Source organism: Mus caroli, unplaced genomic scaffold (assembly GCF_978045245.1).
Source record: "Mus caroli unplaced genomic scaffold, Mus_caroli_1 scaffold_18, whole genome shotgun sequence".
Lineage (NCBI taxonomy): Eukaryota > Metazoa > Chordata > Mammalia > Rodentia > Muridae > Mus > Mus caroli.
The window spans coordinates 24,413,841-24,439,517 of NW_028227273.1; the positions used below are offsets into that span (position 1 = coordinate 24,413,841).

General features: G+C 43.2%; 1 protein-coding gene across 23 annotated transcripts in view; it reads right to left on the reverse strand.

Annotated features, from left to right (window-relative positions):
* Dlgap1 (DLG associated protein 1) overlaps positions 1 to 25,677 on the reverse strand; it is an 874,571-nt gene that overhangs the window by 254,471 nt on the left and 594,423 nt on the right. Inside the window, exon 1 of one of the 23 annotated variants that reach the window (XM_021186027.3) lies at positions 10,643 to 11,153. The exons of the other annotated variants lie outside the window; for them this stretch is intronic. Within the exon in view, the coding sequence (XP_021041686.1) occupies positions 10,643 to 10,693 (51 nt within the window). The 5' untranslated portion in view covers positions 10,694 to 11,153. Of the gene's footprint in view, positions 1 to 10,642; positions 11,154 to 25,677 lie in introns of those variants that run through there. 23 annotated transcript variants of the gene reach the window in all.

The following is a 25,677-nucleotide window of genomic DNA, read 5'->3' on the forward strand; positions in this document are numbered from 1 at the left end:
CCATTAACAAATGTTTAGCACCCATTTATGTGTGCTGAGCACACATCCAGATAATGGGAATACAGAATCATGCAAAAAAAACCATGTCCTGGTCTCATGGAGCACCCCTGCCCCTGCCATCTCACACTAAGGGAGGAGCGCAGAGGCTTCACACAGCACCACAACACAGCCATGGGCTTTTCCTGAAGGGAGAAAAATCTCACAGGGTTCCAGCCTTAGACAAAGAATTACAGACAACTAATGAGTACTGAGAAGGAGAATCAGCTTCTATCAGGGATGACCCCCTCCCGCGCCCCCCCCCCCCATTGTTTACTCAATACAAAGTGGTCAGCCCTGAAGCCACATACATATCAAAAAACGGTACAGCAGGCTATATTTATATATCCGTACATATATATGTACTCCCATATCAATGAACCCAGCTGCACCTATAGAACATACCGAGAGGAAATACTGCTGTTGGGATGGAGGAAGTAGCATAGGTTGGGAGGGTTTATTTTAACTCTGATTCTTTAGCATTTGATTTTTTTCCCCACAGTGAGCATATACAACTTTTACTAAAGATACAAATGATGTGGAAAACATCTTGTGATGGTTTCTTTATGCTTGGCCCAGGGAATGGCACTATTAGAAGGTGTGACATTGTTGGGAGTAGGTGTGTCACTGTGGGCGTGAGCTTAAGACCCTCACCCTAGCTGCCTGGAAGTCAGTATCCTGCTAGCAGCCCTCAGATGAAGATATAGGACTCTCAGCTCCTCCTGCACCATGCCTGCCTGGACACTGCCACGCTCCTGCCTTATCAATAATAGACTGAACGTCTGAACCTCTAAGTCAACTCCAATTAAATGTTGTCCTTATAAGAGTTGCCTTGGGTCATGGTGTCTATTCACAACAGTAAAACCCTAACAAAAACATCATTCAACTCACAGTTCCTGTGAGTTTATTGACTGAATTAGCATCCATGCTGTCTTGACATTGTCTCAACCCAAAGGTTAAACCGTTAGGTTCAAAGACCCAGGGAAAGGCTGAGTTTTCATAGGAAACGGAGGGTCCTGCAGTGGAGAGCAAGACACCAGACCCTTCCGGGAGTCAGCTTTAGAGAATATATGTTGCTCCATTTCTTCAGCTGGAATTTTATACCCAAAACTAAGGAACATTTGCATGTGGCTGAATTCAAGAACCCATATGCTCTGTGGCAGTCTGTACCACTTATTTTCAATGAGATGAAATAGCTTATTTAAACTTTGAATTTCCCCATTGGGTTCAGGCGATTCAGCTGTTTATCCAGCAGCACCCTGCTTAAAAATAGATGGCATGACATTTGTGGGTACTTTAAAAAAATACCCATTGGAAAGGGGAGCAGAGCGCTCATGCCACGTTCATCCTTCCTATTATGTAAGAGTGGTGAATTGTTATGAAATGAAGGCTTCAGAGAGAACAGCCTTCCTCCCAGCACATAAAGGACAGCTCTACAGGGGCCAATAGCATTCACTGGCTGACTGAGCATTACTGCTTGGTAATTATAATGAATGCAATGGAAACCCACTAATAGTATATGGAGATGGTTTTCTTCTGTCATTGCCCTTGTTACAGGATTTTCACCTATCAATTTGTCAGCCACTTACCTAGTGCCTGGCCCATGGTAAGGCACTGTCTGTATGAAACTGAATACAAAGGTGACTTGCAGAATATTCGAGTATATTTTATGGACCTGTGTCATGACATTTGTATCTATCTGACAACGGTGTGACTGACATGAACCTTAAGTTTGTTGTCACACATTGCCATAGACAACTCAAGGTATGTTGTTATCAGAAATCATCAAACCGGTGGATATAGAGGGAACCGAAATATTGGAATGGCGGTTCCAATCTGGTATAATGCAGACAGCAAAGGATAGGGCCCGGCAGGAAATGAAACCCAAAGCCCCAACACTCCCACCCAACCTAACACACTTATCTCGGCATCTTACTGATTTTATTCATTAAATAGATACACTTTATGAGGAAATTGCATTTATGGGGTGATATGAAGGTGGAAATCAGGTCCATGCGAGGAGCCCGATGTTCCTTCTTTACTGGGACAACATTTTCATCTCCAGTTTTATCAGTGCTTTCTGAGTACTCGTCAAAGGGTACAGGGTCGGAGCCAGCTTCCTTCATCATGTGTGCTCCTTACCCTGGGAGCTGTCACTCACAGGCAGGTGGATGGGTGACCCACTGAGGAGGAAGTGACTTATTCTTCCTGCCTGGTTTATAGCTTGAATACTTAGCTCCTTCCAAATCAGATTTGCCACCTGCTCCTTTGTGAGGTGGCTTGGTTACCGGAGTACATCTCAGTGAGTGGCCAGGTTAAGGGGAGAAAGTCCTCAATAGCTTATTTTTCATGTCCCTCTAGGATGTACCTGGCAGGGGCAGCTTAAATGGCCTCCTGCCCCGCGCATTGTTTTTTTTTTTTTTTTTATCACACTCCAGTTCTCCTTTCCCCAGGTTCTGCAAATGCTTTTAATGGTCTGGATGCCCCCACTAAGAGCAGGGATTTTGTGTTTTCTTTTCAACAGCATGGTCTGCTTCTGAGCACCCTGTGGCATTTGGTAAAAGTGATAAATACTAATGATGAACAACCTAGCAGGCTCTTGGGTTCCTGGGGTTACAGGAGTGAGGGGGGAAAAAACAAAACCATTGCAGAACACAAAGGCAAGATGCAGCCAGGCTCTCATTAGATCCAGCTGTTAGATGTGAAAAAGTTTGCTAATGAAACGATACAGGGATTTTTGTGCCATGGAGCCAATGGTGCAGAACAGGCTTCCAAGATGTGCTCCCGTCTTCTTTCCAATTTGGGGGTGCTATGCTCCCATGGGATTTTGAAATCCACGTGTATGTTATTTTCTTCCTTCCTCTCATACGTTTAAACCTGCATTGTGCCAAACTAGATCTCCCCCTTCAATAACCTCGATTGTTTGTTCCCTATAAACATAGATCTATTTCACTTGCTTAAGATCCATCTTCACTCAGAGATGTGAAGATTCTTGGGTGTTTTATCTTACTACTGTATCTAGTCCTACTTGTTCACGACTCAGGTATGAATACGTTATTCTCAGCTGGTGAGGGATACAAATGTTACTATAATTAATAAAAATGTACCCTCACTTTCATAAACAAGGATTTGAAAATTCTTGACTTATAAAAACAATAGGAATAGTGACAATTTTACTTTCTCTTTGAGTATTTTTTTTAGGACCATACTCAAAACTATGAAAGACCGGGATAAAGGCAAACCCTATAACAGTGCTCTTCCTAAAGAGGCGTGTCATGTCCATATCCTCTATCTTTGTAATAAAGCCAGAATAGTTGCATCCACTTACAAATTTTGAATCGAACATAACAGATTTATATTTTCTAAATAAATAAATCAACGTGAAACTTCTTCCCCCTTTGTTGTGCTCTGTTCTCAGGTGATTTCATTTTCTTTAGACACTGATAGAGATGTCATGAATGTGGCTATTTTCTTCATCATCAACCGTGACCACAGGATACAATTACTGAATCAGCTCATCCATATGTATAGAGTCCCTCCCATTTGCTAAGGAGGGGAAGAACAGAAGACCGTATTCACGGTCTGATATTTGTTTTCGGGAAATTTTCTGTCCATTGAAAGAAGAGGTAGTGGAATTACCCCAAAGGGGGAAACAACAGAATGCAAATGGACTGCAAATCGATAAAAATCAAAGCATATTTGCAGAATTGGCCTAGAAGCTAGTTCAAGGCCTTCCTTGACCTGAGGCTTGAAAGATGGGCAAGATGTTGCCAGCTATGTAGAAGGAGAAGAAAGAGTACTCCAGGCAAGGAAAGCCTGTGTGGGGACAAGAACATGTGTATTTTCCTAGTATACTACGCAAATTGTATATGATATATGGAGAACTCTGAGGAAACAAAGTCCACTTCAGACCTTCGGGGCCTTGACAATACTGCTAGATTACATGAAAGTTATTCAGGCTTGCGCTAGCAAGAGTCTTGACTTGGTTGAAAGGCCTAGAAGGTATTTCCATGGCTTTCCTTCCTTGACTGTCTTTGTATCACTAATGCGCCGTGAACAACAGAAAATGTCAATTTTTTTCTTGTTTGTTGTTTGGTCTGTGTATTTCTGGGACATAGGCCTGCTTTTCTAATACTCCTGCTTGTGGCCTAGAGAAATTTCCTGAAGCAAAGCCTTCTCTTTTCCTGAATTGAACAGGACATTTCCCATTTCCTAAGCCATAATACACTCTGACCCTACCCCACCCCTCCCACCTTGTCTGCTATTCATGTTTCCTCTTCTCCATGACGTTACTCATGCTGATGTTTAAGATCTCCACAAATGGCCTTGCCATCCAACGGGTTTTCTCTAGCTGAGGGGCAGCGATCCACCCTTCGCACACTCTGACATGCCCACACTTTGACAGGCAGTGTCAACCTACAGGACCCTACACCCCAAGCCACCACTTACGTAATATCGTCTGTCTTACACTCATGTCTCATTTCCCTTTATCAGCTCATTTGGAGGATCATCTTCTATTTCTCAAAGTGGCACCAGCCAGATCAGCTTTCTCTGCTGCTGCAGCGAGTCACCAGAAGCTCATCAACTAGCAAAAGCTCACACTTGCTCCCGCAGTTCTGTAGGTCAGACGTCCGTACGGGCTCATGACCTGAAAAGCCAGTACCAGCAGGGCTGAATGGGCTTCCTTGCCTTTTTAACTCTCTAGACTTGAATTTCTTGGCTCGTGGCCTCTCCATCTTCGGAACCAGGAGTACAGCATCTTTAAAGCTCTATGTGTTTCTTTAGCCAAATGGACTTCTGTGGTCAAAAGTCCCTCTATAGGACATTTGTGCATATATATCTGTATCTATATGTGTGTATGTGTATACCCAGGTTCAGTGTGTGTGTATCATATAATATATATTTATATATTATATTTTTATATACATATAAAATCTGGGTTCACTCAGATAGTTTGAGATAATCTCTTCCATGAGAATATCTAATGCATTCCCATTTGCAAAGCCCTATTTTACATGTAAGATAACAAATTCCTCTCCTAAGATCATGATACGCCTACACTGACTATCTTCACTATAGCCACTCAGTTCACTGACCCGTGTTTGCCACCACTTATGATGCCGACGTCAGTAGCATCTCCATTGCACAGATGAGGGAAACGGAGCACAGAAATGTCAAATAGCTCACTCAGTTCCTATAGAGGATGTCAGGGTAGCCTTGCCCCAAGATCTCTTGCTCACATACTCTGCCCTGTCTCTCAGTCTCTGACCAGCTACATATGTGAGGTTGACTTGCCCTGCCAGGATTCCAACGATTATCATGGCTGACATAGAATGGAACATTTCTTAGAAGCTGCACATTCCTCTCCCCCAGCTGCACTCATGGGCGTTTCTTCCATAGAGAACATTGCCAATTAGGCACCTTGGTTGTAACGAGCACCCTTTGCTTCTCCAATAACCGTGGGAGCTTCCTCGGTAGGCTAACATCAGGCTGAGGCTGAAAAACACTGGGGACCGACCGAGTCTGGGAAAAAGTGCTATGGAAAGTGTAATCACAGGGCCTGGAAAATGATCCCTGAACAAAAGGACAATGGAAATGAAGCAGAAACACCGAGCTCAGCCACTTCCTCTGTACAGAGTGTGAGGAAGGTGGAAACGTCCTGGAGATGTAGGGGCTGGAGGAGAAAGGGTAAGCACAAAGAGCACCATACTACAAAGAGAAGCACTTTCCATCCAACAATAAGGGAGAAATACACCCGAGGCAGGGCAGACTGTTGGATGTAAGAAAGCAAAGGCACACTGGTAGCTATGAAAAATTAAGGCTTTTCTACAACTACAATACATTAAGAATAAGCCCCCTTCTCTCGTTCTAAGAAAGCAGGATGAATAGAAGATCTAGCCCTTGGAGTCAAGCACACTGAAGGGCATTTTTAAAAAAAATAATAATGTCATAAATGGCAATCCCCTCATTGAAGGAATGGACAGAAGAACAATCCTGGCTCAGTACTTCCAGGAATGAATAACATCCCATTTCTTTAGCCCCAGGAAGACCACAGTTATGCTTGTTTGGCACTGCAACTAAATGCTATATATTCCGGTAGATGTTACTATGTGTGGGGCAATGTGCTTGATCATAGGTCATGGCTACAAATGAGACCAGCCTTCATGGAACTGTTAGGCTAGAGGCAGAGCTAGAGATGAAGTGAGCGATTCCACAGACAATAGAAAGACCGTGGCAAAGAAGTGGTGGATGCTATGAGGACACAGTGAAGGAGAGCACCTGTGATGTTCATCTTCATTGTCAACAAGACTGCAGTCACCTGGTGTGCCTATGAGGGCGCTTCTAGAGAGTGGCGCCTACATGTGGGCAGTATCATTCTACAAGCAAGGATCTTGGACTGAATAAGGAGAAGAGAGTGAGCTGGGGCACTGGCATTTATCACTGCTTCCTGACGATGGATACAATGTGACCAGCTGATTTGGGTGCTATGGATACAATGTGACCAGCTGATTCACTCATGGAGGCCAATCCCTTCCCTGCCAAATACAAAACCAAGATACAGCTTTCTGTTAAGTGGTTTTCTGACAGAGCTTTGCCACAGCAACAAGAAAAATAATGCATAAGTCACCTGCCTGCAGTCTGTCTGATCAGGGAGGGCTTTGCAGTGGGAATGACATCTCAGATGAGACTAGGAGGAGGAGAAAAGGGTTAAGTATGAAACAGGGAATGGGGAAGATGGGGAAACGATCCAAAGAGGAGGAAGAAGCTTGTTCAAAGGTCCTGGGGTAGAGTACATGCTACCTGTAAGTGAGGGAAACAGACAGGAAGAGTGGGGGCACTGAGTACACACAGAGAGAAATGGAATGTAGAAGGAAGAGTGTCTCCAGTTATGTCGTAAGTCGTGTAAAAGAATCCCAGTTTTAATGTAGGGGTAGAGAGACCATTCAATAATTGTGTGTGTGTGTGTGTGTGTGTGTGTGTGTGTGTGTGTGTGATGATCATTCAATGATTGTGTGTTAGATTATTTAATGATTGTGTGTATGTGTGTGAGCATTCAATGATTGAGTGTGTGTGTGTGTCTGTGACAGATAGAGAATGTGTGTACACGTGTACATGTGTGAAAGCCTCACTACATTGCTGAAGAAGGCTCAAGCCTGCTGTGTGACTGAGGTGGCCTTGGCCTTGTGCTCATCTAGTCATAGCTTCTTAGTGTTGAGATTTTGGGTATTTGCCACCCTGTTTGACTCACTGAATGATTTTTAAGCAGAATGCTTAATGATTCTGCTTGTATTTCAGAAAAATCATTTGAGTCGAGTTTCCAGAGTGGAGTGGATTGAGGAAAACCAACAGGAAGATCTTTCCCGCTCCAGGAACCGAGGCATGGCAGAGACTTAACTAGGATGCTTTTGGCAGAAGAATGGAGAGAAGTAGGTAAGTTTGGTGCTTTTTCTTCATTCATTCATTCATTCATTCATTCATTCATTCAAACTCATTCAACTCCGATAAGGGCCAGGAATACATGACCGGAGAGTAAGTTAAAGGAGGGAGTGTCAGACATGTTTCATAATCTGGACTGAAACAGAGGGGTGTGGAGAGGAAAGGAACCGGCAAGATAGAGAAGGTCAAACGGGAGTTACGGGTGAGTAGGGACGACACACGGTGATGTCTCTGCATGAAAATCTCACACTGGGATCCATTATTTTCCAAATCATAAAGCAATAAAAAAGAGAAATAGGGTTCAGAGGGTAAGAAAGGGCTTGGGAGGATATCATTGTAGTTGTGGATATGCCATGCTTTAGTTTTGTATCCTGGTGTCCTTGGGTTCCAGAGTCTGTGAAAAATAAATGATACAATAACAACCAAGCCCAGTGATATTTTAGTCTCTCTCATCTTTGTCCTCCCTCTTGTTGAATCTGACTGTGCTCAAGAATGGGCTTCACGTATATTTGGAACAAATCTGTTTACTGCCTTCTGTCAGACTGCCTGGCCACAGTGCCAAGAACTTTTTATGATGATAGACCATCTGTGCCAATGTGGTACCTCACCGCTGTCTTCAGCTGGAGGATGCTCCTGGTCTTTCTGTGTATGTGTGGTACCTCACCGCTGTCTTCAGCTGGAGGATGCTCCTGGGCTTTCTGTGTATGTGTGGTACCTCACCGCTGTCTTCAGCTGGAGGATGCTCCTGGTCTTTCTGTGTCTGTGTCAGGGATATGGAGGGTGGTCTGCTTTCCCTCACTCTCTCCGTTAGACCAATGAAAAAGATAATGTTCAACTGTGTAGATAACACATGGCTTACACGTGGTGTGGCCAAAACAAACAAAACAAAACCCTTCCAAAGGATGGAGATTTCGATTTCTTACAGCCACAAGAGTGAAAGAATCACATGAGAGGTGTGGACTGGTCTGCCTCATTTTGATCACCGGGTTGGTTTCAGGAAACAACAGTGGGTAGGAAGCCATGGGCTGTATGAGCCTTGCTTCATCAATGGCAAGAAACTGAATGCAACAATTCACTGATGACAGATGCTGTTTTCTGTCTCCCAGCACTTTCGGATGAACATGGGCTCTGAATTAGAGGCACTGGAGAGAAGGGATGGGGGGGGGTGACTAGGACCAAGAAGTAAAAACTATAGCCAAGCTATGCAAGCTTTGGCTTCCCTTGGGATAGCCAAGGAGTGTTTATAGGACAAGATGTGAGCAAGATGTAGCAAAAGAAGAAAGTGAATACTTTTCAAATCCCGAACAAGCCACTGTTCTTGTGCTTTGGACAAGGCTCTACACACTGGGGATCTGTGAAGCTGAACATATTTAAAAACTGAAATAGGAATAGGCATCATGTGTGGTTGTGTTGTTCTAGAAAGATTGACTGTGAGAGAATAAAATTCCACACTCTTAACAAAATTAGTAAGGAGATACTTCAAAACACTGTCTAAAATTTGTAGGTGGGCCCGGATGATATTTTAGATAGTACTAAGTTACTACCGGTAGGTAAATACTCCTGTTACACTCTTTTTTAAATTTATATATTTTATTAGATATTTTCTTTATTTACATTTCAAATGTTATCCCCTTTCCTAGTTTCCCCTCTGAAAATCCCCTATCCCCTCCCTCTCCCCCTCCCCCTGCTCCCCAACCCACCCACTCTCATTCCCAGTCCTGGCATTCCCCTATACTGGGGCATAGAACCTTCACAGGACCAAGGCCTCTCCTCCCATTGATGGCCAACTAGGCCATTCACTGCTTCATATGCAGCTAGAGCCACAAGTTCCACCATGTGTTTTCTTTGATTGGTGGTTTAGATCCAAGGAGTTCTGGGGGTACTGGTTAGTTCATATTGATGTTCCTTCTATGGGGCTTCGGGCCCCTTCAGCTCCTGTTACACTCTTAAGGGTCTTACTTGTACTTCCAGAGCCAACAGAGTCCAGAGTCCACAGGAAGGAAGTGAGAGAGCTTGGTGTGTAAAAGTCATGGTGATGTTTAGAGTCCCAGTGAACAAAAACTGGGATTCCCCAGTTCATGTCCCATGCAGAAAATCAGGGTGGAAAGAAGAGGCCAGGGGGGATGGGAAGGCAGTTCCTTTCTATTTCTCCAAAATTCCCCATACTCTGGCTGTTTATGAGTAGACCTTCTAATACCGTTTGAGGTCACCTACTTTGGGACACTCGAGTCTGATTTTCAGATGACACAGCAATGCAAGCCCAGAATGACTACAAACACAAACCCTGCTTCTATTTTTCTACCCTTGCCAGCCTGATAGACCCGGTCACAGTTTCTTCTCCATCCTGATAAACCCTGGCTGATTTCAGGGGTTTCTGGGAAGATGCAAACTGAACCAGATCCCCTGTATTAAACACCAAAAAAGCAGAATTGCCGAGTGAGTGAGGCCAACCTGGTGCCCATTCCTCCACTTCTTGTTTATGAGATATTCTCGCCAAGGCGGTGAGAAAGGTCTCAGTTGTGATAGCTTCTACTCCCGAGAGCTTGGGAACAGCCACATTGTCCATACGCACTGAAACCATCGCAGCCATGGGCCATCAAGAAAGTTGCAGGGAAATTCACATTACCACGATGCCGCTATTTTTAAAAGCCTGCTCTCACAAAATAAAATCCACCTAAACCAAGGCTGTGCAGTAATTTTTAGCAGCTGAAAATGATTAGCTCTTCTAGAATAACACATACTTAGAAACGAAATGATGCGGAGAACAATGAGATGTAAATAGCCTGCTTCCCCGAGAACAAATCTCACCATCAATTTATATTACATCACGATAAACACCAACACTTAGTGCTTAAATAATTTAGTCAATCATGGCTGAATCTAACTATCTTCCCATGTAACTAAACTCACTCAGCACAGATGATAAAAAAAAATACGGTATCGTTCTTATTAAATGCTGCGTTTCTCTCCTGCCCCTCTGGTATCATAAGCAATCTATCTCAAGAGAGCACGGTGGGAAAATCTGTTATAAAATTTTTGTCCCCAATTCAGAGGCATCATAAAATGTGAGAGTAGCTCTAGAATGTTAAAAGAAAAACTACAGATCAACACAAAAAACAAGCACCAAGAGACCATTGTCAGTTCTAACCCAGAATTCCTATTAGCTTACCTTATTAGCCGAAACACCAAACAGAATGTCCTTATGGAAAATTAAGTTCATTATTCATGTCAGCTTTGGTTTGGTGTGTGCAGCTGAAAGAATCCAGCTTCTCCTATAATTTGCTGAGGCAAAGTGTGCCGAGCCAGGCAGTAAACACAGGACCTGGGGGTGGAGGGAGAGTGAGCCGTGATCTGCTCGCAACTCTCCACTTGAAACTTTCCAGTTTCATTCACGTGAAGCCGAAATCAGATCTCCCTCCCCACGGACAATTATTACTTAGGGAAACTCCCAGTCCAGGTGTTTAACTGTAGTTGTTCAGGACAGAGCTCAGACAGGAGCTTGCTTTCTGTGGCACTGACCTAGCAAACTGACCCTGCTCTCTTTCATTATCTTTTGTGAAGTCTTGGGTTCTGAGTCAGTTTACAGCACATATGGGGTGTGATTATATCCTGTCACGGAGAAGTCCACATGGGGTACTCGTCCTTGCAGTTTGCGAACCACAGAATGCCTGGTTGTCTCTGTGGCACTGAAAGCATAGATGCAGTTCCCGATTTTGAAGATAAGTGCGTTCTAAGTGGATACAACAGTCACGTGACAAATGCGCAGAGACCCAAGGGAACCCAGCAGTAAAATAACAACAGCTACATATCCCCTGCCCATCAGTCCCCTGTCCACTCTCATTTAGAAAAACGGAAATAATATTGTGTTATTCGTGGATTTTTCTCTAGTGAACATGGAGTGAAGTTAAGCTTTACTCAATTAAAATCTCCAGTCAAAACAGGAAGAACGATTCTGCGTTGTCAATGGACCAGGTTCACAGGAGTGAGCAAAGTGAGTGCGCTCATCTGTATCCCGGGGGGCTGTGTGGACCACCGAATACCCATGAGTGTGGCTCAAGATAAAAATCACCAACTTACTTAAAGCATGAGGTTTGGAGGATAATTTTTTTGTGATTTGATTATGTGGCTCTGGAGTAGGAACTTCATACATAAACAATCCTGCTACTCTGTGATGTCTGCACCTGCCTGGCACTTCAGAGCACAGACTCTTTTAACACCTTCCTTGTTCTTGTCAATAAATAAGGTCAAATTTGAGAGGGTTCTCCCGAATGAATGGATGCTGCTGCCTTTGATGAGGATGACTTATTTACCTTTCAATGCCCAGCAAACGTTAGTCCGTGACATCATCGTTATACTCCTGGATCTAGTCCAGGATAGTCCAGGAGAAACGAAAGTGAATGTCCATACAGAATCTGTATACAAAGGTTCTTAGAGCAGTATATTCACAACAACAGCCAAAAGGAAAAACAACCCTAACATCCACCTAATGAATAGATCACACGTATGCAGTATAGCCGCAGGAAATGAAGTATTGGCGCATGTTATAATTGGGTAATTTGTAGTCATCCCAATACAAAGGATATGTTTTTATATGATTCCATTTATAATGCAATGTCCAGAGAGTAGATTCCATGGGCCCAGAACACAGATTATTCATGGATGTACCGGGCTTGAGGTCGGACATATTGGGATGTCATTGTTGCCAGGACTGGAAGGATAAAATTGCGTTTCTCTTAAGAGTCTGCGAAGGCTGCTTGACTTAGGGACTACATGAAAACCAGTGCACACTTTATGTAGGTGATGTCATGCTTTACGAATGGAGACTCTGTGAGGATGAAAATGGAACCCATGTCATCTAATGTGTACTGTCACACGGATTATCTATATGTATTTAATCCTGCAACAGGTAGAGGAAGAAGCCAAGAAGGGAAAAGCTGACTCCAGTGAGGAAGCTCTTGAGGGCTGGACAGATGTGAATAGAGCTGAAGAAACATATATGTAGTATTTAACTGGGCCCTCCTTCCCTCCCTCCCTCCCTCTTTTGAGATATAGTCTCACTATGTAGCTCAGGCTGGTTTTGGAATTCATTCTTCTTGTCCCAGTCTCGTTAATACCAGGATTATAGGTAAATACCCGTTCCTACCTTACAGCTAACTTTCTTCTCGTCTCTCCTTCCCTCCTCCCCTCCTTCCCTCTCCTCCCCCTTCCCTTTCCTCTCCCCTTTCCTCTTGTTTTCTCCCTTACTGCCCTCCCCCTTTCCTCTCCTCCCCTTTTCTTTCCTCCCTACCCCTCTCATCTCCTCCCCTCCCCTCTCATATTCTCCCCTCTTTGTGATCCTCCTGCCTCAGCCTCCCTAGCATCCAGAGTTCTAAGCATGAAGCATAAGGCTTCAGTTGTGACAAATTTTTCAATAAGGAAAATTAAAAATTAAGAGCTTGAGAGGATGAGAGCAAGGTAAAGAAGATGATAAAGAGAAGTCAGAAGAAGGGATGAGGGTAAAAAATGATGGAAGAAAAACAGAAGAATAAGATGGCAGAGACTCTCTCCCTCTCTCTCATCCTTCCTTCCTTCCTTCCTTCCTTCCTTCCTTCCTTCCTTCCTTCCTTCCATCTTTCCTTCCTCCCTTCTAGTATTAGGGACTGAATATAGGGTGCTCAGGACTCTACCAGTGGCTCCAGACTCATAACATGAAACTGCAGATGATTCAAGGAGGAAAACAGGACCATACATTTGATCATGATGACATTGGTGGTCTAGCTGAAGACAAAGGCAGAGATGCTGCTAGAACAAGACTGTTCACTGAGGGCTGTAAGCTGTTCAGACTAAGGAGATGTGTCTTAAACAGAGCCCGTGGAGCCAGAATCAAGGGAGAGCAGAGGTAAGTATGAACCTGGAGGCTCTCAGCCTGTAGGTTGTGACCCCTCTTGGCAAACTTCTATCTCCAAAACATTTGCATTACAATTCATAATAGTAGCACAATTATGGAATAGCAAGAAAAATAATTTTGTGGTTGGGGGGGGGGGTCACCACAACATGAGAAACTGTATTAAATGGTGGCAGCATTAGGAAGGTTGAGAACCAGGTTTAGATTCTAGGAGAGCTGAAAGAGAATGACTAAGACCCAGAATGAAATGAAAAGGTCTTTTAAAACATAGATCTTGAAATAAGTAGAAGGAGAGGGCAAATGAAAAGCCTTGGTCCAGATGGTTTAATATGAACAGATGACCAAAAAGGAGGGGGGGGGGAGGATGAGCAGTGGGGAAGTAAGAGGAGGAGCAGTGAGGAGGAAGAGAATCAGGAGAAGTGGGGAAGAAAGGGAAGGAGGAAGATGAAGAGGAGCAGTGGGGAAGAAGGAGGATGAGCAGTGGGAAGGAAGGGGAGGAGGAGCAGTGGGGAGGAAGGAGGAGGGTGAGGAGGAGGAAGAGGAGGAGGAAGAATGTGAAGGACAAAGTAGCAAGCTGTCCAACTTGAATCTTTCTGCTTTTTTTCCTGTCAGAGGGTACAAGCTTTACACTGGCAGAGTAGATGAAGGAGCAAGGTAAAGAGAAAATTGAACTTGAGGAAAATATCTTCGGTTGGGTAAATCGTAAATGTATCCCTCCTTCCCATGATGCCCATGGACTTAAGATAGCTTCAGTTAAAAGCCAGACTTTTTCTGCCCCCAGCTCCAGCCTTAGAGTAGACACTGCGGGGTTCCAAAGTATTCTGTTTCAGGGAATGCAGGCGCCCTCTTTTAGATGAGTTGAGACCATAAGCACCCTGTGGATACTTCCCGGGAACCCCGAGATCCCTAAGTCATGGATCTGGAGACATCCTCGGTCCTCATGAAGCACCTCCACCATCCTTGTCCTGGCTACCATGTTTTTGTTTTTGTTTTTCATTTTTCTGAGACAGAGTCTCACTTGGTAGGCTGGGCCTTGATGAACCTCTTATCACTAGGCTATCACAGCACTACGGCAAGTGACAGCCAGGGAGAGGCCTTTAATCAGGAGCGGAAAGATCAAAAGTCACACATGTCAACCACCCTTTTGGAATGTTCGAGAAGACTTGCTTGGCATTCACCTTTGTATGACATTCCCTAGGGAGAGACCTGACTTCCTGTTGGCCATCCATCGAATTAGCAAACTGTATGGGGTGTGTGTATGTGTAATGCTGCCAGGAAGGTAGGCAAAGGGAAACCTCTGGGTTCAGGAACCCAGCCTGATCTAGGAGACAGGCTTTGATGGAGGTGCTAAGTATGGCAGTTGCCCCTACCCTATCCTCATTCCTATCTGTGGAAAAAGAATCACCTTGATTTTAGACAATACATTTCCAGGGAACCAGACACAGGTCCTCAGAATGGTTAAGCAATAGTCCTTACAGATTTTGTTCACCTGTGTGGCTGACTCATTTTTATCTCATCACTGTGGAATAGGGGCATTCGAGAGGGAAGCCATGTTTGTTTTCTGGTCATCACACTATCTGTTGCATTCGCACAGGGCCTGGTAAGAATAAGAAGTTAGTATGTTTTGCTTGTTTGTTTTTGTTTTTATGAATAGCAAAGCTTTTAAATTGGCAGGGTGTGGGGGGAGTAGATAATAAGCATAATTGATTCTAGAAGCATAATTTAATGCTTGAGACACCACATGGGACATCATTACTAGAATTCTGGTTTAAAAATCTGGCCCTTTTGAATTGTTCTCTGTTCAGGTTAGCTATAGCATCATAGAAATATGCTACTAGCCAATCATATACACTTTCCTTAAAAAGTTAACATGCACGTGGGATGTTGATTTAAAATACTATAAGACTTATTGAATGTTCACAATGAAGACTTTTCCCTTTTAACATACCTAAATACATTAAGCTTATAGTGTTTGTGCATAAATTCTAACAAAAAAGGCTTTTGCTGAGTCTTTAAAATCAGCTGTGTGTCTGTGTGTGTGCGCGCACACACATACACACACACAAACACACATACACACACACACTATCTGAGTCCAGAAGAGAGCATCAGGTTCCCCTTGAGCTGGAGATACAAGTGTGTGTAAGCCGCCCAAAATAGGTGCTGGGAAGCAAACTCCTCTGCAAAGACATGGTACTTTTAACCATGGACACATCTCAGCTCTGTCAGATGGGTAATCATAGAGTAGTAAGGTGGTGGTACTGGTGGCAGTGGCAGCGGCAGCATCACCATCATCATCAACAAAACTCCTGAAGAAGTTAATACGTCTGAATCTAATCTTCAGAAAGCAATGTCTGGTATGTAACATCTGGGCAGGCTGTTCAGTAGAAGGTTTCTGGGCACTTAGGCAGAAAAGCACACTCACTAAGAAGTGAAACAACCCACCTATGCTCAGCTTTATCTTTTCCTTTGTAAGAGAGACTTGCTTGATCAATAAATGAATGTACCAAGCTTCTGTGTGCTAAACCATCTTTAGAACAAAACACCGGGGCGGGGGGATTTTTTTTTCTGACCTCGTAGCTTCTCCCTTGCTGGTTGGTTGGCTTCAATAGTATCCAGCAGTGCTGTGGAGGCTTCTGTGGGAGGCAAGTCATTATCAGACTTGCCTCGCTGTGAATCAGATGAGGTACAGTAATGACTGTCCTGGGAGAGACACCCATTGATCACACAAAAGTGGTGTGAATGCTATGAGGGGTAACCAATAGCTTTCTGGTTGGATTTTAAACTACTCTGCAGGAGAAAACTCATGTCTGGTCCCATAAATGTGGCCAACAGCACGTCGCTGGAGAGCACAAAGGTCCTACTTTAATTGCTAAATGGACAGAGTATTAAAATACTAACGCATATCTCTGTACCCCTAGATTAGTGCAGATCTGTCCCCATGAGAGGAGTAACTTTGTGCAGTGGGTAGACATTCATAGAGACACTCAAAACTAGTCAAAGTGCAGACCACCAGTGATGGTCACTCCTTCTCCCGAAAGGGGACATCTGTATGACCCTCAAGGATCAAGGATCATTGCAGAAGGAGAAGCAGAAAGAATGTGAGAGCCAGACATCTAAGATGACCAGGTTAAAACAGTGTCTCCTGGACATGACTGGGCTGTTACACTCATGAACTCAGGGCAACTGTGGCTGTGTGCAAGGCACCTGCACAAAGCCAAGCCAGCTAGTATCCTAGAATAAATGGGGAAGAGGCTTATGAACAACCATGTGTAGTTGGGAAGCTATTGACAACTGATAGGAGAATCAGTCTTCTCAAGAGCCCTGGATAGGTTGACTGCATTCTAGTGCGTGGTCCCACATCCATGCATAGCATCAATTGAACTCAGTGGAATATAAAAAAAAATAAAAATAAAAATGAGTTCATAAAGTTGGGAGGGGCCTCAGAAGAGGTGACCTGGGAGGAACCTGAAGGGGTGTAGGTGAATATGACCAATAAGAAGCTTAAATGCGCCTTAGAAAATATTTTTTGAGAGTCCATGAAAAAGTATAAAATCAGTTAAAGAGCAGAAAATGAAGCTGGCCCCAGACTTAGTCATAGGAACGTTTATCCTCAGCACAGAGCACAACAATATCTAAGAGATAAGAATGAAAGACAGGAGTCAAAGATCTTTCTACCTAGCCTGGTTGTTATTTCATGGATCAAAACTCAAGTAAAAAGTCAACATTCCTCTGTTGAGGGACATCTGGGTTCTATGTGGTACATTTACACAATGGAGTACTACTCAACTATTAAAAACAATGAATTCATGAAATTCTTAGGCAAATGGATGGATCTGGAGGGTATCATCCTGTGTGAGATAACCCAAGCACAAAAGAACTCACATGATATGCACTCACTGATAAGTGAATATTAGCCCAGAAACTTAGAATACCAAAGATACAATTTGCAAAACACAGGAAACTCTAGAAGAAGGAAGACCAAAGGGTGGATACTTCATCCCTCCTTAGAATGGGGAACAAAATACCCATGGAAGGAGTTACAGAGACAAAGTTTGGGGTTGAGAAGAAAGGATGGACCATCCAGAGACTACCCCACCCGGCTACCATCCCATAATCAGCCACCAAACGCAGACACTATTGCATATGCCAGCAAGATTTTGCTGAAAGGACCCTGAAATAGCTATCTCTTGTGAGGCTATACCACTGCCTGGCAAATACAGAAGTGGATGCTCACAGTCATCTATTGGATGGAACACAGGGGCCCCAATGGAGGAGTTAGAGAAAGTACCCAAGGAGCTGAAGGGGTCTGCAACCCTATAGGTGGAACAACAATATGAACTAACCAGTACCTCCAGAGCTTGTGTCTCTAGCTGCATATGTAGCAGAAGATGGCCTAGTCGGCCATCATTGGGAAGAGAGACTCTTTGGTTGTGCAAACTTTATATACCTCAGTACAGGGGAACACCAAGGTCAAGAAGTGGGAGTGGGTAGGTAGGGGAGCAGGACAGGAGGAGGGTATAGGGGACTTTCAGGATAGCATTTCAAATGTAAATGAAGAAAATATCTAATAAAAATTGAAAAAAGTGAACATGGACGATAATTATCAAATGAGACCTTGTAATAATTACTTTATGGGGTTTGTTTGAGCTCTCGGGTCAAGGTAATGCTGTCCGTTATGATGGGAGTATATAATGGAGGGAGTCTGGGGTAGCTGGTCATAGCATGTCCACAGTCAAGAAGCTGGAATTCTGCTTGCTTCTTCTTATCTTCCCATTTATCCATGGTAAGAACCTAACTGAGATGATGATACTTACATTCAGGGTGAGTGTGATGGCTAGTTTTTATGTCAGCTTGACATAAGTTACAGACATCTGAGAAATAGTAACTCCATATTGGAAAAAAAAACACCTTATAAGATCTGGCTATAGGCAGATAAGCCTGTAGGGCATTTTTTTCATTCCTCCCCCTCCTCTTCTCCCTCTTCTTCCTCCTTCCCCTTCTCCCCCTCCTCCTCTCCTCTTCCTCTTCCTTCTTCTTTACCATTAGAGATTGTTTTCTTTTCTTTTTTTCTTTTTATTATTACTCTTAATCCTTTTTTATAGTCCAGTTGTTACCCTGCTCCCAGTCTGCCCACTGACTGAAAAAATGTGTAGCCCAGGCTGGCCTCGAACTCATGGTCCTTCTGCCTCTGCCTCCTTCAGCAAATCCTACCAGTGTGTGTCACCACAACTGGCAGGCATTTTCTTATTTTGTGACTGATGAGGAAGGTCCCAGCCCATTGTGAGTGGCTCCACCTATGGGCTGGGTCTTGGGTTCTATAAGAAAGCAGGCTAAGAAAGCCACAGAGATAAAGCCAGTAAGCAGCACCTCTTCATGGCCTGTCCTTCAGCTTCCATGTCCAGGTACCTGCCTTGTTTTCCCTCAGTGGAATATGATTCAGGAAGTATAGGCCAAATAAACTCTTTCCTCCCTGGATTGCTTTTGGTTATGGTGTTTAATCACAGCGATAATGACACACACTAAGACAGTGGGTCTTTTCCCATTAGTTAAACTTCTCTGAAAACTTCCTTAAGTGACTGCAAATCTAGTCACATTGACAAATATTAGTAGCCACAGCTCCACACCTTTCGACTTGACAACCAAATATATCACCTTTTTAATCCTAATATTCCACTCTCATCCTGAATGGTTCATAGCTATCTCATAATTCAAAACTCAGATAGTTTCCAAGGAGCATCTAAGCATCAACGGTCCCAAACATTGTTCAAAAGTTCAGTAGAGTCTATTCCGAGACTCAGTGAACCCATCAAATTAACAATACCACGTCACTAATTCTAATATAACGGTGATAGAAAGTAACTACTTCCCTTTCAGATGGGAGGAAAGGAAACATAGCAAGGAATGGCTGGACTAAAGCCAGCCTCAATCCCAGAGCACATGGAGGCTCCATGTGGGGAATCATATGAGCTCTAGCAGCCTTGTGTGGCCCCATCTCTTCATTCCACTGCCTGCACCATATAAAGACTCTCTCTGGAGCTGGCCCACTCTATGCCTGCAGCTCTTCTCACAGTCTTGGCACCTCAGACATTCGAGGGTTTCCATAACACTCAGTTTTACAAATGGCCTCTATGATCTTCTTTGCAGACAACCCAAACATGCTCCATAGTGTCTGTCCTTAGCAGATTTTTCTGAAACCTTGGAGGCAACCTCCATGACCTGGTAACTCTTGACTTTCTCATGCCTATAAAACCGGTGTCACGTGGATGTTGTTGCCAAGATGAGATGCAGTGTGATTTCCTCTCACCACAGTTCTTTCCCAGAGCTGTGGCAGTTTCTGTATACCCTGGTGTCAAATAGGGAGGTCTGTACCATTATGCCTAAGCTTTGCTTTTGGTCCTATTCTGAATGTTTATTAAAAATCATTACGTTCGGAATGCTGAAGTTATCAGAGCCACTGTTTGAACCATTGTTATTTGTTGACTAGTCATAGACCTTGTTTACTCTGGTATACGACATGCAGCGGTAGCCACCCTTTAGCCTGAGTCAGAACCAACCAAGAATAACTTCTATGTATGTAAATGTATATGCTTCTTGTTGCTCTCCATAGGTTTTCCTCACAGAGAAGAGACAAATTATTGATGCTGTTCTTGTCTCAACACTAGGTCTCAAATGGTGTGAGCATCAGAAATTGGTTGGTGGTTGCTGTTACGATTTGTGCTGGTTGCTACATAGTAGATAAATTGCATCTGGTAGATAAATGCAATATTATGCATTTAGTTTACAGCGATCTGAGAACCTCTGTGTGCTCTAAGTCAATGGCAATGTCCTTTGCAGAAGTCTATAGAGCACTGCATACTTCCAGCCTGGTAGAGATATGCAGCTTTCTTTTTATTAGATATTTTCTTCATTTACATTTAAAATGCTATCCTGAAAGTTCCCTATACCCTCTCCCCGCCCTGCTCCCCTACCCACCCACTCCTGCTTTTTTGCCCTGGCATTCCCCTGCACTGGGGCATATAAAGTTTGCAATACCAAGGGGCCTCTCTTCCCAGTGATGGCCGACTAGGCCATCTTCTGCTAGAGATATGAGCTCTGGGGGTACTGGTTAGTATGCAGCTTTTGATGACTGCCATTAAATGTTGAGCAGGCTCTGTAGTCTCTTTCTATTGATTTATGTATAGGCAAACAAATTAAAATCCACAATGATTAAAAAAGTCATCTAGTTCATTGCTGACATATCAGACACACTAATGAGATTTATGGCATATCATATCTTGTGAAGATGTTAATTAGACTTCACATTTAATAATCTCTCAGTGAAAGCATACTTTTGGGTACTCCAATCTGCACTTTTAGGTGTGTGAATTATAAGCAATCTATCTCTTGCTCATTGCTGGAAATGTATAGCAACACATAATTATTATTGCATGACCACAAACAAAGGTGATGGCCCTCAGAGGCAAAGGGTACACATGTACTCACATGTGCCCAGTAGTACTTACTAAAGCCCAGAATAACCCCAGAATTGCGTTAAGCCACTCAAGTGTTCAAAGCAGAGAACAGGAACATGTCAACACATTGAGGTGAGAGACAAAGGGTCTTAGAACTCTTAACTGAACACAGAACAAGTTGACACAATTGCCAGACTTATTAGCAAATGGATAGAAAAGTAGGTCAGAGCCAGAGATGTTTCTCACTGAATGCAGTGAAGTTCTGAATGTAACTGAAATGTTGCCACCACTGCAACATAAGCTCACGGGATGTCAGTTCCCCCACAAGGAGACAAAGTTTATCAGGGAGATGCTGACAGAGACTCAAGACCCACCCTTAAAACACTGTTGCAGGAATTCTATCCTTTGAAGCTGGAATACAACAAGATTTTCATGGCAAATAGAGGTTTTCTTTTTTATTGAACATCTGAAGGACTGCCATGCAGAGGGTATTTAGATACATTTCACAATAGTTTCTTTCTGAGATGGAGAGTGTTGGGTGCAAAACAGAGAAGACACTTCATCAGCTTCTTTGCATCAGCTCTATAGAGAAGATTCTTCTAGATGCATCAGCTCTACAAACTATGACAGGCACTTATTTATTACACTTATACATGAGTGTAATACAGAAATGTGAGACATACAGACAACACTCCCAACCAAACCCAGAACGAGAGAAAAAGAGAGTCGGGGAAAGCGATCACACTATATGTAACCAAAAAATACTATTTGGAGTACAGAAGTGGGGAGATAATTCAACGGTTTTATAAAATTGCCAGTCAAAATAAGGCTGAATGCAGGCTACTGAGGCAGTGACCTATTTTTTTTTTTTGTTAATTAGATGAGAGAATTGTGATTGCTAAAATTAAGATGAGCTGGAGGAGCCTGAGTAGGGTGAGGCCAGCAAAAATAGCTAATGGGTACGGTGTCAGTCATTTAAAATGGAAAACACCTGTGCATGATGGAGTTAAACTGCTCATAACATAAGAAAGGGAACCAATTTCTGTATCGAATTATATGTTACTATTCTGCCTGATAGAGGCCTTTGGTATACAGAAAGAGGCAAAGTCTCACTTTAGAAGTGTGTGCTCAGGGTTAGACAATAGCTGAGACACTTGTGTGGTCTCTGCCTAAAAAACAAAAACAAAAACAAAAAAGAAGTATTAAAGAGGTCTCCACATAATAATTGTGCAAAGTTAGAATACTTAAATTATTTTAGGATACTAAGATTCACTTGTGTTTCTTTTGTAAGACTGAAGAATACTTCGTACTTGGGGATAATAAAACAAACTGTTGTCTTCTACTGAAAACGACAATTAAGGTTATTCGTGATGGCAAAAATCCATAAAAATTATTTTAAATTTCAAATGACTTATCAGTAAATATTTTCCTCACAGTGTAGTTGCATACTTTAGTAGTTATATGATGTATTCACTAAAATGGAAAAAAATATCTAAAAATAAGCTTTTGCTAAGACAGCATCAAATGACTCTCATTCATGTTTAATAGTTATTTCCTGAGAGTCATGCTCACGGACAGGTTCTCCTGCCTTGTCTCACCAGAGCTCTGGTATCTGACTTTGTTGAAATGTCTATTTCTTGACTTCCTCTTGTCCACTCTGGCACTGTGTTGCTCTAATTTCTTCCTGTGTCAACTGACTCTTGTCCCCTGTGACCAAGAACTTGACATAAGCACCTTCGGGCAGCTCTGTTTATTTTGTTCAGTTTCAGAGGGCCTGTGCTGTCACAGTGAGGAAGGGATGGAGGGGACGCTCATATCCTCACAGCAAAGCTTGAATCATGGCGGCAAGAGGTACAGACAAGGGGGTGGTTTACTCTTTGACCAGTTCAGGAACACAGACTGTAATGGCAGCAGTCAGAGACAGGATATGCTTAAGGACTGACCCACTGACCTACTTTCTTCCACTCATTTTACCTTAAGTTTCAAGAACTTTCCAAAATGGTGTTGCCATCTGGGGTCTAATCTCTAAAGCCTAGGCACGTGGAGATATTACATATTCCAACCACTCCCCCTCCCATCCCCATGCCCTTTGAATTATTTCCCATTTATGTGTTGTTTGTGTAGCTCAGGGACCTAGCTACACGTTTCCTGACTTGTTACTCTTGCCTGCAAGAGCTCACTCATTTGCAGACTCTTATATATTTTTCCCACTGTTTCATCCTCCCGAACTCTGGAATCCCAGCCTCACTGCCTGTTTGTCTCTTTCTTTCTCACCAGCCCCCTTTCAGTTCTTGACGAACTTGACATCTTCAGGGTACCGTGCTTAGTTCAATTCTTTACACTTCTCTTCGTCTTTATGGCTTCCTAAGCTCATCTGAACTATGATGATTTCTTGTCTGGCATTCAGGGATGTCTTTTGGCATATGTTTTTCCTTCCACCGTTGAGGAAAGCCAGGTCTCCAGAAGTGCATAGTAGAAACCGTTCACAACATGGCAGATCAGAAGGCAGAGAGAACTAGGGCAGGGAGGAAGCTAGAGGTGGGTATTCCCCTTCTAAAACCCATCGCCAGTAACTCCATCAGCTTCTGCCAGGTAGGTTCTATCCCCAAAGGCTCCACAACCTCCTGAAATAGCACCGCCAGTTGGAGAGCGAGCATGGCGAGCATGAGCCTCTGAGAGACCTTACAGACGTAAACAAGAATACATACTAAACCGCCAGTGTGGAAAATGTTATGCATATCCTCTCTGTGACTTAGGAATGGGCTCAGTCCGGATAAAGCCATGAAAATACTGTATGTTGAAGTTATAACTTGGCCTACTAGACATCCCATCCAGCAGTGGAGTACTGCCCTCTTGAGATTGACTGGCTAGAGGTACGGCTCACTGCTGCCACCCCGCATCTACGGAGAGGACTGCCTACATAGCTCTGTAGCCTGGGAAAAGATCCAAATTCAGTCCTTGAATACCAGACGACTATTGCTTTCATAGGATCATACAGCCAGAAAATGGCAAGAGAGACCATCAAAATTCAGAGCTTCTGTATATTTAAATCCATAGACAGTGAAAAAAAAAAGATTTCAAGCAATGTGAAGAATTAAGAGTTTCACGATAAAGAAAAAAGTATAATAGATTTTCAAGTAAAAAGAAGGTATAAATATGTAACTTATAGTCAAAGAGGGATGTGGACATAGCCAAGTCAACACTGTCTTATATAACACCCATGTACTCTGAGAAGCCTGCTGGCGGGTCAGTGGCCAGTGTTACTGTAGGCCAGTTCTCATAGGTATCCTGCTCATAAATGAGATAAAGAATTAAGAGTTAATTGTAAGAAGAAAAGTAAGTGAAGTTATCACATGCTTATATTTTAAGGAAAGAGAAACCAACAAAACTTAGACACATTAAAGATTTACCCATGTGTTAAAGTGTATTGTAAGGTAGAGCATACATAGTAGGCGTCAATATTTAACAGAAACTGACAAGTTAATTGTGAGTCAAAATCAATGCGAGGCAATAATGAACGGTTGCAGTGCATGGATGCCTATTCTATAAGAGCTTTGGATTGAAACCGTGATTTCTGAATGTAGATTCTGCTAAACTATGTTTGCATTGTGCTGTTTCAAAATAATCTAACAAACACAGACATTGTTGGCCTTTCCATGTGCCATCTATAGACGAGAATCAAGATTCCAGTGACGCCATTAGCTCCTGTATGCTAGATGTGTGATTTGTGACCCCACAATTCAAAAAGGGTGGCCTGAGAGTATAGCTCAGGGGAGCATGTGATTAGCATACCCAAGGCACTGGATTTGTCTCTAGGTCCAAGAGAATTGCATGGGGTTAAAAACGTACTATGTACTCAGGGGTGTATTCTGTAGCAGGCAAAATAGCAGCTCCCTAAAGCTTCCACCATATTAATCTAGTATCTAACATTACATGGCAGAAGGGACTTTGAATGTGGTAAGGTTAGTGATCTTCTGATGAGATCTTATTCTGGATTATGTGACCAGGTCCAATATAATCATGAAGACCTCTGTAGGTGAAGGAGGCAAGAGAGTCTGAAAAGGGCAGGGGACCCCAGACACAGAGACCAAGGTGGAGTGACAGCTTTTGAGATGGAAGGGCCAGGTACAGAACTTGTAGCCTCTAAATGCTTTAAAAGGCAAGAAAATAGATTCTACCCTGCAACACTGAGAAGGGGCAGAGTCCTACATGTTTAAATCTACTTACTTAGTGTGTGTGTGTGTGTGTACGCGCGCGCGTATGCATATGTGTGTATCTCACTGTGTGCATAAAAATGCATAAATTTACATCTTTAATTAAAAAGTTTTAATTTGTCTATGTCTGTGAGTCTATATTACATGTGCATGAGCGCCCATGGTAGCAAGACAAGGGCATCAGACAGATCCTGAGGAGTTGGAGTTACAAGCAGGTGTGAGCCACCTGATAGGGTGTTAAAACCAGACTCAGGTCCTCTGACTTGACCACATGAACTCTTAACCACTGAGCCATCTCTCCAGCCCTGAGTTTGTGTTGTTTTAACATCCCCCTGTCTCCCCCTCCCCGCCCCCACTGGCTTGTAGTACTTAGTAGCCTAAGAATACAATGTAAATGGAGCAGGATTTCATTTTATCAAACCCCAGACTAAAAGAAATGGTGATATCTCACAGCGACGGCGATGTATTGAAGTCTGTTCTCTTTTTAAAATTGAAAAAAATTTTATGCCCGTATGTATGAATGTGTACCGTGTATATGTAGTGCCTGTGGGTGTCAGAAGAAGATGTGGGATGCCTTGGGACTGGAGTTCCAGACAGTTGTGAGCTGCCATGTGGGTGTTGGACATGAACCAGGGTCCTCTGGAAGAGCAGC